Source organism: Alligator mississippiensis, chromosome 11 (assembly GCF_030867095.1).
Source record: "Alligator mississippiensis isolate rAllMis1 chromosome 11, rAllMis1, whole genome shotgun sequence".
Classification (NCBI taxonomy): Eukaryota; Metazoa; Chordata; order Crocodylia; family Alligatoridae; genus Alligator; species Alligator mississippiensis.
The window spans coordinates 45010641-45023112 of record NC_081834.1 but is presented as its reverse complement, the minus strand read 5'-3'; the positions used below and the strand labels follow the sequence as shown (position 1 = coordinate 45023112).

Below are 12472 nucleotides of genomic sequence, written 5' to 3'. Positions count from 1 at the left end.
TTCCCTAATGTATATCTATGCTGCAAGCTATCCTTTCTCCACTGAATTATCTCAAGCTTATTTGCATTAAAACTCATCACACTTTCATCCGACCAGTCACTTAAATTAGCCAGCGTCCCGGGGTATAGCCATGGAAATGAGCACTCCTGGCTCTGAGTTATTTCCTAGCCCAGTCGCTGGGGTTGGAGCTCTTTTAGGAATAAGCAGGAAGGTCTAGGTCCCTTCTATGATCATCTCTTCTATGTTCTTTGCAAGACTTTCCCCCTTTTCCTGAGCCTTCTTTCAAAGCTGAAGAAGTGTTGAGCTCTGCAGAAAAGAGGCCAGAGAACCTGCTCACCCGGTCTTTCTCTCATTGGTCCTTATAATTTGTGTTTGGAGGAGTGTGCATCTGTGAAGAAACTGTCCCAACATGACCAGGCACACAGCAAAGGAGGCCATCACATTTCATGATGATTTCACTCCATATAAGAAGCAACATTCGCCAAGATGTGTGTGTCTTGCGAACTGCCCCCATCCAGCAGCCCCTGCTTCCCACACCATTCCTGCCATGTTCCTTTAAAAGCCACAGAACAATGACAACCAACCAAGAACAGACAGAGGGAAAGCAAGAGACAGAGGGAGAATTGCAAAGCAAAGTTTGAGACCTGCATAGTGCTGCATGCCTGCGTAGGCTTGTTGGAGGGGATCTGCCACAGTGGGACTTTGAGCTGGAAAGAGAAAAGAAAGGAGAAGGAAGAAAGAGTAAGCAAGATAAACCAGAGGTGAAACAGCTTGCACAGCAGGAGCAGCCAGAAGGAATCACTCAGAGATACAGCGAACCAAGTTCCTATTGGCTTTTTTGTCCCCTGCTTCCTATCGTAGTTTAACAAAGCAATTTGTGCTGGGATACACTGTAACAGGGGCAAACCTAATCACTAATTATTCAGAATCTGGGGCCCACCTGATGCGGCCTCCAGAACAGTTAGGCTTCATTCTGGGAGATGTCAACAGTTCTCCCTCCCAGCCCCTTCAATACGAGTTCAGGGGCCTTTGTGCCCCTAGGTTCTGGGCCCTTCTAAGGGAAATAAGTTTTAATAGGAAAGCAGCCAGGTTTGTGTCAGCCAGGGCAGTAGCTTGAAGCTCTTGTCCTGAGAAGTATGGCAGAACATAGCCTAATTGGACACGCATTTTCCATCCCAAGAAAATGTTCAAGATTTTAAAATATGTTCTGGTTCCGAATTAGGAGAAAAGGTCACTATTTTGAAATATACAGTTCTAGACTGCAGGGGTATCAAGTTCACTGGTGTCCCTCAGGCCAGATCTGTGGCAATCACAACGATTGTGGGGCAAACAGTAATGTGGGGGTTAAGACAGCTGTTGCTTGCCCCTCTCTCCCTCCCCATGGCTGACACATGGGCCCATGGGGGGCTTCACTGTGGGGAATTCAGCAGTAGGCCTTGCTTCTACTGCCCCCCCCTTATTGCCCTCCTTCTGGGACCCCCAAGGGCTGGGTTAAACAGCTCCACAGGCTGGATCCAGCCCATGGGCCATATGTTTGAACCCCTGGTACATCATATACACAAATACACAATGCCGCCTTCCCCCCATAATTGACTTGGGGCAATCAAAACATTTTGTATAATTTCAAAATATTTCACTTGAACCTTTTTCTTTCATATTTTGAAGGTGAACTGGAATGAAATTTCTAAATGAGAAAAAATGCTTCAAGCAGAAAAAACAGCATTTCCTTCCAAAATGCTGACGTGGGACATTCTAACACTTTCAAAGTATTGTAAAATGCTGTTTTAAATGCAGTGAAAGCTGCTCTTTCATAAGAAATTTTTCTCTTGCTTTTGCAGTGGCAGGAGAAAAAAACAAACCTTTCACTGAAAAATTCCTGACTGGCTCTATTGGCAAACACTAGCAGGACAACTGCTTTTTATAGTGACCAGGGACAGAACACAACCAATGCAACCAACAAAAACCTGTGGGTCTGGACATGGGCTTGGCTATAACCACACACTCTAGCACTCTCCTGCACAACAGTGAAGTCCTCATAGGACTGTTTCATGTGAATTAGTATGTCAGAAGTCTGATGGGTACAAACTTTGGCTCTCACAGACCCAGTGAAGCTAGGAAGGGGTAAGCTAGAGATTAAAGGGACTGTATCCTGTCACCAATTGCCCGCATCATCCCTACAACTAACTGATTGCCTGATTTAAAGCCACATTGAGGAGTGAAAGGCTCCATATTGCCCCAACCTCCTGCACACTCACTTGCGAGTTACTCTTGGCTCTTTTATGACCACACTGTGTGCTCACTATCCTGTAGACAGAATGGCATGAAGGTGCTTTGCTCTACAGAGGAGCTGCAGGCAGTCCTGTCTCTCTGTGTGCCCATGTGCTAAGTGAATTACAAAGGTTGCAAATGTGGCCAGCTCCTATGCAGAAGGCACAGAGGTGAGGGGATACTCCACCTCTTCTTATGCACTCCTGCACAGAGGCTCCTGGCCTCCAACTTTTGTCTATGGCAGTGGTTCTAAAAACCTTTTAAGACTCAAGGCACCCCTTCGTAGACTCTAGCTGCCTCTTGGAAAATATCAGCTCTTAGTTTTCACTTGATTTTTATCTACAGAAAAATAATAGAGCAATTCTTGTGTTGCAAACAACTCAGAAATACTGCAACAGGACAGAATGCTTTTAACACCCTGGATTCCTATTTAAAATCTCTGGATTTATCTTGCAAATCCATTAACACACCTAACAATGCTAACATTGCGTGGCACCCTGCAGCACCCCTGAAAGGATCTTAACACACCGCATGGGGTAGCCAGACTGTGGTGGAGAATCACTGGCCTAGGGTCAAATCCTCCCCACCACCCATTTCACCTCACCTCCCGCAGCCACTCCCCAGACACTCAAAACAGCAGGATACTCCCAAGCTTCCTCCTCCAAGGTCTCGCCTGCCCCCCCCATCACCTACCTGGGTACGGATGGATTCCATTGGTGTAAATGGTCTCTGATGCTGGCTGCCCATTGGTCTGTGGTGGGAGGGGGCTGAACCCATTCACTCCAATGGGCGTGGCTATGCTGGGGACCGGTGCAGTGCTGATCCCTGGAGGTGTGCTTGTACCTATGCCCCAAGGAGACAGGGTAGCAGGAGAGAAAGAGTGACAACTTTAGCTCTGGGTGTGCCTCAGGGTAGAGATTGGTGGCCTACAAGAAGGACTTGAGAATCAACGCTGAAGTCAAGCAGAGGGATTTTGACTGGTGGGTTGCTTTGGATGAAGAGGCTTGTGGAGGGCTCATTACAGATGCCAGACCAACCATTTGCACCAACCAGACCCTTGTGGTGCTTTGAGGTAACCATGAGCCTCAGTGCTGAAATTGTGATGCTATCAGCTAGCTGGAGCCAGCAGGATGTGGCCATGCAGGGGGCACACAGAGGGAAGACAGGCTAGATGATGCTGCCTGCTCCAAACACCAACCCAACTAAAGGTACAGGCAGCCTTAGGGAACTAATGTGTCAAGGTATGTCCACTAAAGGGCTGGCTGGGAGCTACCTGTATAACATGCCCTCGGATTAACATCCAAGCTATTGGTCACAGGTTCTACAGAAGGTGCTGGAAAGTCAGACTCTTCCCAGGATTGTCCTTCTTGGCCAGGCCCATAGTCTGCAGTACCCTCAGAGATTGACAGCAATGAGGACCTAAAGCAGGCTTGTCCAACATATGGCCTGCGGGCCGCCATGTGGCCCACCAAGCCATTTTCTGTGGCCCGCGGTGCTGTGATGGGAAACGAAAGTAAACACTGTTTACTTTCGTTCCCACCCCTTGTCCCTCCCCCAGGCCCTCAGCATCTTCCTAATGGCTGCTGAAGGGCTGGGGAAGGAATAAGGTTCCTACATGCACCACGTCAGCTTGACGTTGCCAACGCGGTGCGGCTCCTCCCCTCCCCCTTCATTTCACTGTGTCCCGTCCTAGCCCCACCCCTCCCCTCCTCATTTGCATGCTGGTCCCGCTGGCCGCGTGGGCCGCAGCAGGTCACGGTGCAGCGGGTGGGTGGGTGCAGATGCTGGCGCAGAGGGATGCTGCAGCCGGGCCGACGGGAGATGCTGCTGCCGCTGCTGCTGTGGCTGTTGTGGCAGGAAGGTGGAACCACTCCCGCCTCTCCGCATCCCCCCTGCACCCGCAGACATTGCGCTGAGGGTGGTGAGTCACAGGCCCTGTGGAGGGAGGGAGCCCTGCCGGTCGGGCTCGGGCTGCCCCGGGGGAGAGGAAACAGGGGGGTGTCCCTGCACATCCTGCACCCCCCCTGTAGGGTCTCCGCATGTCCCCCTGGCTGCTGAGCCAAGGTGCGCAGGTATGGAAGCATCCTCAAGGCCGCCCAGGTGGCAGGGAGGACACGGCAGAGTCAGGCAATGCCCCTTGACCCCTGCCCCCCCAGGCCGCGGCCGGACTGGACAGGCTGCGCAAGCGCCTGCTGCTGCCAGCCCACTGGGTGATAAAAAGTTTATGATCCGGCCCCACATGCATAAAGTTTGGACACCCCTGACCTAAAGCAATGAAAACTCCAATTGTCGGATACCCTCCAGTCTTTGGTACACCTTTCTGCCCTTATGTAGGACGCTAATGCCCTTTTTCCTCACCTGTGTCTTCTGAGCTGAGCAGAGCATCAAGAGAAATAGATGTTCTTCCCAGCAGGCAGTTTTGCACCGGGGGTGGTGTCTGTTAGAAACTTATGGGCCTCTGATGCACAAAATAGAAGAGGCCAGGCCTAGCTCCCTTCTTCCGCTTCCCATCCATTCTAATACCACTAGTTCTACATCTGATGTGAGATCTTATCTGCACAGCACCTGCTGAGTGGGGCTGGCCCAGCTGAATGTCTGTCTTCTCACTGAGCAGGACACCATGCATGCAGACATAGGGTGGAAGCAACCAAGACAGTGGTGGGTACCCTGGTCACCCTTCTTGCATGTGGAAACACATGTTCCAAAAAGCTCCTCTTTCCATGCCTTTTACTCTTTGGATCTCCATGTTTTAGCTAAGTTCCCTGTTGGGCCAGGCTGGCAGCCCTGGAGGTGAGACAGACACAGGATGGAGGTGCTATGACTGGTACCAAGAGAGCTTCCTACCCACATTGCCCTCTGTCAGGGCTGCTGCTCTCTCCTCTTGTGGGGTCATCTATGGGGCTTCAATCCTCCCTGCCCATTCTATGTATTGATGCCCAATGCAACTGCCAACCAGTGCCTGGTAGGGGTGCTTACCAGATATGGCCACCTGTCCTTAAGGAACTGGCCTCAGATTCCCACTTCACTTTATAAAGGCACAGCCGGCAGATAAGAAAGACTCATGGTTGTTACTGTCCCAGTCCCCAGTTCATGTATAGGGGACAGGTGCCTATACATGAAAAGCAGTATCACTGACCATTCTCAGGCCTCTACATCTTCCATACTCCCAATGTGCCTCTGGGCACTCATGCAGCACTGGGTGACAAGTACCTGATGAGGGGGTCATAGGCGCAGCCACCAGCCCGCTGACATTGAAGGCTGCCATCTGCTGCATCTGGGCGGCGGCGATGGCTGCCATGGGGTTCAGACAGGTCCCTTGTGCTGCAGCCATCAGGGCTGCCTGCTGCTGCATTATCTTAAGGAAAGAAAGAAGGAAAGAGGGAGGGAGTGGAAGTGAGTGAGTGAGAGAAAGAAAGAGAGAGAGAGAGAGAGATGGATGGGCAAAGGAAATGAGAGAGAAAGGGAGGGGAGAAAGGGGGAAGAGTCAATTAGCTTCTCTCATTTGGGCCTATGAACCGTTAGTGATTCCTGTGTAGCTGTCTTCATTGCTGCTGGCTACAGCAGTGTCTTGGGTACAGCAGAGAGGGGCCTGAGCTATTGATGCCCTTTGGATAGATTCATTAAAGAGAGAAGGGGTGTTTTCCATGCCGTGTGGATCCTAGCTCTGGTTGTAAACCTCAAGGAGACAGTGGGTGGGCTTTGGATCTGGGTCTGTTTGTTTCCTGGCTTGTTTTTGAGCAGCCTAATGATGTTCAAGAAAATATTGTCCGGGTGGGACTGAGCAAGGCAGGTGTTTTCCTTTCAGCCTGTATGGCTCTATTGGCAGCGCTCTTGTCTCTGGGCCAGCAAGAAGTGGATTAAGCTGCCACAGCAGGACTTGGGCTTATACCAAATATTCACACTAACCTGCAGTACTGGGAAGAGAGAGAGTCTGCTGCTGCCTTGCTAGAGATGCAGAACCTTCAGATAAGAGGTGACACTGAGGTCCCATTTTCTGGCTGTCTCTGGTGGCTTTCCAGCCAGACGTATCCAGACAAATTGCTCATTTGGAAAAGTGCCACTGCCAGCACTCCGTCCCTGGGTCAAACAGATCTCAGGCATCGTGTGTCCTATTGTAAAGTGCTTACTTGCAGGCAATGCACTGCTATTATCAAGCTTGTTACTTTGGAAAGCATAACATTCATAGATCTTAAGGCCTGAACAGAGCATTGTGATCATTGAGTCTGACCTCTTATATTAAAAAAAGGCTAGCGAGTTCACCCAGAGTGTCTGCTGCACAGAGCCTAATCTAGCATTTCAGAATGAAAGGTGCTACATCAAATATCATCCTATTGTGCTCTGCTCTATGTGAGTTCAACACTTTGTACCAGGTTCTCATTTACTGAGTAGATACAATTAAACATTGTGAGAGAGGCTGTGACACCAAGCACTGTTTGGGCAGGTGTTTATGAATTCTTCTATCTGCCCTGCTATTCCACGCTTGGTTTCTCACGAGTAAAGACCTGCAGAACCACGGTGCCAAATTGACCCAAAACGTATAGCAGTTTTGGAGTATCCCTATAGCTTTAAGGCACTGCTGAATTGTAGGATGGTTTCAATAGCAAGCGCATTTCAATAGCAATAGCTCAGTGGGTTTGAGTGCGGGCTTTGTTTTGGCCTTGAATGAGAATATGGTGACTTTGATTGATCGGTATTTCAATACAGTCTTGACATGACTTAAATGTCGGGGGTGGAGGGGACATTTGGGATTTGATTATCCACGCCTGCTATTTATGCCTATACATGCCGCTTAAGACAGCAGCCACAAAAAAAATCCAGAGAAAATTCCTACGTGAAAAGCCATTAATCAAGTTTTTCAGCTTCTAGCACCATGAGCTTGTAGGAAGTGGGTGTTTCTCTTGCTGGCCTGCCACTGTTTTCTAGTGGGCAGCAAGTGTTGATCATGGCTGAAGGTGGTGAATGCCAGCACTGTTTTGTGTCATATGTTTTCCAAAAGGGTGGGGAAGCCAGCTGACATGTGCAGGGGGCACTGAACCTTATTGCTTAATAACGTGGGTTTTCACTGACATCAGGCCACTCTATCACTAAGAATTTACTGTGGGCATCCTCAAGTTAGGGTAAGTGCAATCTATATGAACGGATCCCCATTCATTCTGAGAAGGGCAACCACACAAGATGACTCCACATCTCCAGTGGACATTTCATTCTCCATCTGATTAAGCAGCATCTCCTACCGCTTGCGTGTATGCCCCATAGGCTCCAAACTGGATAGTCATTGGGTTGAAGATCCCCAGCTGTCCTGCCATCTGATGCATCCGTCTTAAGGTCCTCTCCTTGTCTGTGTCTGCAAACTTCACCACCAGACTGGAGGAGGCACCCTAGGAAAAAGAGAAAGAACAGTGGCATCACTTTGTGCCCATGAGCACTGGTTTGCAGGGGCCTATAACTGTTAGTGATTAACACAACACATCTAATGGTAACTGTCATACATCTACTCCATACTAGGTTGTTTTATTAACTATTTGTTAGATCTGAACTTCTTCTTCTGTGTTGGGTAGAGAGAGTTCCTCAGCTGGTGTAAATCAGCATAGCTGCACTGAAGTCAATAGAATTATGCTAATTTAAACCATCTGTTTTCTCAACCTGGCTCGTTCATTTATTTGTTCTTTCTTTCTCTCTTGCTTTGTATATGATGTCCTAGGAATTTATTTCAGGACACCTGAAACATCCCAGAATTTCAATGCCTCAATCAACATGTACAGGGGTTATTTTAATATCTAGAAACTATTTGTTCGTGATGCATTGCACTGAGCAGAATAAAAAGGAACAAACAGGCCAGCAGAATGAGCAGTCAGTGTGATGAACAGCGTCTAAAATGAAGACAAGTCAAATGAACGCTGATACTATCTGTACTGCTGTCTTGCTTGGAGTGAAGGCGACTTATAGTAACCCAGTGTTTCATGATGCGCTTGTTCAGATTCTTATTGGAAAGAATCCTCTCCTCTGAAAATTAGGAATGGTGAATCAGAAGCAAACGTTTATGAAAGAAACCCTGCACCTTTATTTTTTTGCATGAATACTTTGTGACTTTAAAATGCATTGCAAGAAGAGTATTCTGGTTTGAAAATGTAGTCACCTTAGCTCAGGCCAGGCCTGGGAAGTCCTGAGGGCAGGGAGGTGTCCTCTTCCTTCTCCACTGCAGGCTCCAATCACTTTAATTTATATGAGCAGCTGATTTTGTTTATCCTGCACCCGCCAGGTTGTTTCTCAGAACTCGCCTCACGCACATTTGTGCAAATTCATTTCCAGAGTGATTCTACCCCGACTTTGCTAGAGTCACCCCAGGGATAAACTTGGCCCAGGTTGTCAATAGCAATGGCTGATCAATGCAATGTTTAATTATAGTCGTCTTTTATAATCATGGCTGTTCTCTGGACTCTGTTTCCTTTCTCTCTCATTCAGAATTTTGACCTTCATTGTTAATTAAATGGCAACTTTCTCCAGCTAGTGATTGAATTATCCCCTACCACCTGCCTGGAGAGCTCAACACTGATCAAAACAAAAGGATGGACCTTGTGTTATTTTACAACAAATTGTTTGATCCTTGAGATTTTGATCCAATTAAAGGGAGGATCAAATTAGCTGGTGATTGGATTAAGGAGAAAGCTCTGTGCTTTGGGCAGGGAGGAAGAGAGCACATCCAGTGGGAGTGCCCATTTCTACTCCTCCTGAGACTACAACCCTGTGGCAGTTTCCTGCCAAGAACACTGTGAGATGAAGAAGGTTATGCCCTTGGAGCTATGGCGGGACTGTGGGGACCTTCCAGGTTTCTGAGCAACTTTTTCCTGTCTTTAGAATTACAGCAAAAGATGAGAGAGAACTGAATGTTAAAGCTAGCACCCAGGGTCAGCCAAGTCAGCTACATCAAAATGGCCAAATGTGTGCCTGGGAACGTCACAGCCCAGCTGCCTGCCAGGATTCAGGGACGTGAGGCATTGCACCTAAACGTGCCCCCACTCAAGGCTGGGTTTCAAATCCTGACTTAGAGTAGAGGCCTCTGCAGTTCTCTCTTCAATTCTTGGGAGATCTGTTCCTACATCAGAAAAGCAGCCTGTCCCACTCCAAGAGTCTGCTTAATTGAGGTCCAAGGCTGCAGTATCAGGGAGAGCTGCAAGACAGGACTGAGGAGCACTGGCAGAGAGGAGATGGTGCAGTTCAAGATGGTGGCTGCTGGCCAAGCTGCCAGTGCACACACGGGTGAGGGGGACACAGGAGTGGGGTAGCAACAGGTTCCTTCTTTCAGGACTGAAGTACATTAACAATGCAGCACAGGGAAACCTCACCTGCAATTCCCTGCACTGGCCAGAGGGCTTTGGGCTAGGTGGGACTAAGCAGGACCTCTCTAACTCTGTTCCCTGGAGTTCCTTCAGCCTGTCACTTGACTCAGACCAACGGGCCTTTTGGCCCAATTGACTCTTCCTGCAGAACCTGTTGTGTGGTTCCAGCCTCTTCTTCTGTGTGGAACCTGCCTCTTCTTAGGGGCTGCCCTCAGGACCTGGGCAGAAGCAGGTGACTTTGGGATGGAATCGCAGCCCAGCTGAGCAGGTATGAACTAGAAACAGTCCATGAATCACTACGGCAAGTTCCCCTTTCAGACACCCCTGTCTGAAACCTGTCAGTTCAGTGGGTTTGCACTGGAGTGGGCCCATGGATTGGACTGGACTCCAGGCTGAGCTCTCATCTGGATCCAATGGACAGCTCCCACAGATCTCACTTGTGGAAAGGAAGGAAAACCCAAGTGCTTTTCCCCTCCAGCTCTAGCTCTGGCACTTACCGGCATAGTTTGGCTGCCGTGAAGGCTGTTGATGGCTGCTTGAGCCTCTGCATGGCTCCCATATTTTACAAAGGCACATCCTAGGAAAGAAAAGGAAAGCATGTTGTCAGCTTGGAAGCCAGACAAAGAGAAGCAGTTCACTGTGGAGGAGAACATGTGCTCAGGCCTGTGACCCCACCTGTACAAGGGCACAGGTAACTCTTAACACTTGCAAGGAACTCTGAAATCCTTAGGCGCGAGGGAGGATGTCAGTGCTGGCTTTGGAATGGAGGAGGAAGACGAGGACGAGGCTGAGCTGGATGGAGGCTTCAGTGGTGCTCTCAAAGCCTCTGTGTGTGTGTGTGTGTGTGTGTGTGTGTGTGTGTGTGTGTGTCGCGCACACGGCTTCGGTGGTGCTCTCAAAGCCCGTGTGTGTGTGTTGGGGGTGGGGGGGCGCATATGCGGCTTCAGTGGTGCTCTCAAAGCCTGTGTCTGTGTGTGTGTGTGTGTGTGTGGAGCACACATGCATACATTCTGTTGGGTAGTTAGCCCCCATGACCAGTGTCTAGAGGATGGTCCCTGGAGTACCCTGAGCATGGAGCTATTAGGGATACATTGGAGGGGATGAAGTGGACCTTCAGCCATTGGCTGGAGGAAACAGGGGTGTGGTGGCAGGTAGTCATACACTGGGCTGGAGTCCTGGGATAGACTCTATGCCCAAGTGTGTCACGATTCCTGCTCCAGTCTTTGATGGCAACGGCTGCATCTGCGTGGATCCAAGCTCTATCCCCCAGGGACGGCAGGAGTGTACTGTGACTGCTTGATTTGGGCCTGAAGTGCTCAGTCCTGCAGGTTCTGTCCATGGTGCAAAGGGAGCTCTTCTCCAAGGGCAGGTGACAGCCAATTGCTTCCACTGAGAGACACAGCAAGGACCAGTGCCAGGCCAGTTACCCACTCTGCCCCACTCCAGTCTGCTATTGCCCTCTGGGACTCCAGCTCTGCCACCACTGCTCCATGCTCTGGCCTCTGCTCAGAACTCACCAACCCACCAAGCCATTCCCTTTACCCCACCTTAGGCCCTCAGTTTGACCCCTGTGTCTGGCATGGTTGCCTGAGAGCTCCCCAACCGCCCCTGGCTCAGGGAGCTGGACTATATCAGCCATTACCCTGCCCAGCTCTCCCTGACCATATCCATGACCACCTTCCTGTGCCCTGGGCAGAGGCTGCCATTATGATCCATCTGGGTGCCTGGAGCACCTCTCATACAGCTGTATCCCACCCCATAGAAAATACAGTCCTCCTGCTGTGAACACATGTGCTGCTCTCTTTTTCCACAAACACCAATATTCACGGAGCCTGGAGTTCTGGCCCAAGCCATGTCACATTTATGCTTGATAAGATGACTCCCAACAACCTCCAACCAGTGCTCAGATAGTGCTGGATCTGTCTCCCACCTTTGCTGGCTCCATCAGGCCCTCTGAGGATGGTGCATTCCTCGATCTGTCCAAAGGGCTCAAACAGCCGCCGGACATCGTCTTCACTCTGCTGCTTCCCCAGCATTCCCACGAAGAGCTTCCTGTCTTCTAAAAGCAAGCCACACTCCATTAGCAAGTGGACCAAGTGTGCAGAAGGTGTGCTGGTGAGGCTACTGGACAAGGGGCAGCCTGTGAGCATTGCAAACATGCACCTGTTCTGGAGAACTGTATCACATGGACCTTAAGGACCACGGCCAGAGGCTACATACAGCATCTCTATGACTACTGCCTCATAAAATCTCTTTCATCCCATTTTGATGTGATCCATCCATGTGGATGGCTGGCTGGTTTCTAATCCTTGGGAACCTGCAGCCCATCCATTATCCCATGCCCATGAAACATCATTGCAGACTCCCAGGGCATGTCTAAATGTGCCTCTTTTAAGTGGGCTTAGCCTAAAGTCACCATTTTTAAGGCTCATTGAGGGCATATGCCTACATGTGTGTGCCCCTAATGTGCCTTAAAAATGGCAATTTAAGGCTATGTGAGCCTAAATTTGATACTTGCATAAAGCACGTATCAAATATAGATGCAAATAGCTAAGTTGTATTTGTACATGTGTAGATGCGCTAATGCACATTAACTCGGTATACGTCAATGGATACACACTGCATTCATACGCATTAGCGCATCTGCACGTGTGCTAATGCGACTTAGCTATTCGCACCTGAATTTAATGTGCCTTAATGCACATTAGTCCATCCATGTGTAGATGCATGCCTAAATTGCTTTAATATGCCTTAATGTTCAAAACCCATGGGGCTAGTTCCCCCCAAAATGAAGAGACTGGCTTAAAACTAATGAGCTTTAATGCATAATACACTAAGGGTTCTCATGGACCTTCTGGTTTCAGAAC

The 12472-nt window shown here is 49.3% G+C and overlaps 1 protein-coding gene across 6 annotated transcripts in view; it reads right to left on the bottom strand.

Moving 5' to 3' along the window:
* The window catches only part of CELF6 (CUGBP Elav-like family member 6), a 208737-nt gene that overhangs the window by 49226 nt on the left and 147039 nt on the right, over positions 1–12472 (bottom strand). For 2 of the 6 annotated variants that reach the window (XM_019499316.2, XM_019499323.2), the window contains exons 4-9: positions 11536–11664; positions 10103–10182; positions 7503–7646; positions 5479–5623; positions 2962–3111; positions 645–707 (exon numbers count right to left, since the gene is read on the bottom strand). In XM_019499316.2, the coding sequence (XP_019354861.2) occupies positions 645–707; positions 2962–3111; positions 5479–5623; positions 7503–7646; positions 10103–10182; positions 11536–11664 (711 nt within the window). The remainder of the gene's footprint in view (positions 1–644; positions 708–2961; positions 3112–5478; positions 5624–7502; positions 7647–10102; positions 10183–11535; positions 11665–12472) is intronic. The other 4 variants (XM_019499321.2, XM_019499322.2, XM_019499319.2 and 1 more) reach the window with 3 other exon arrangements.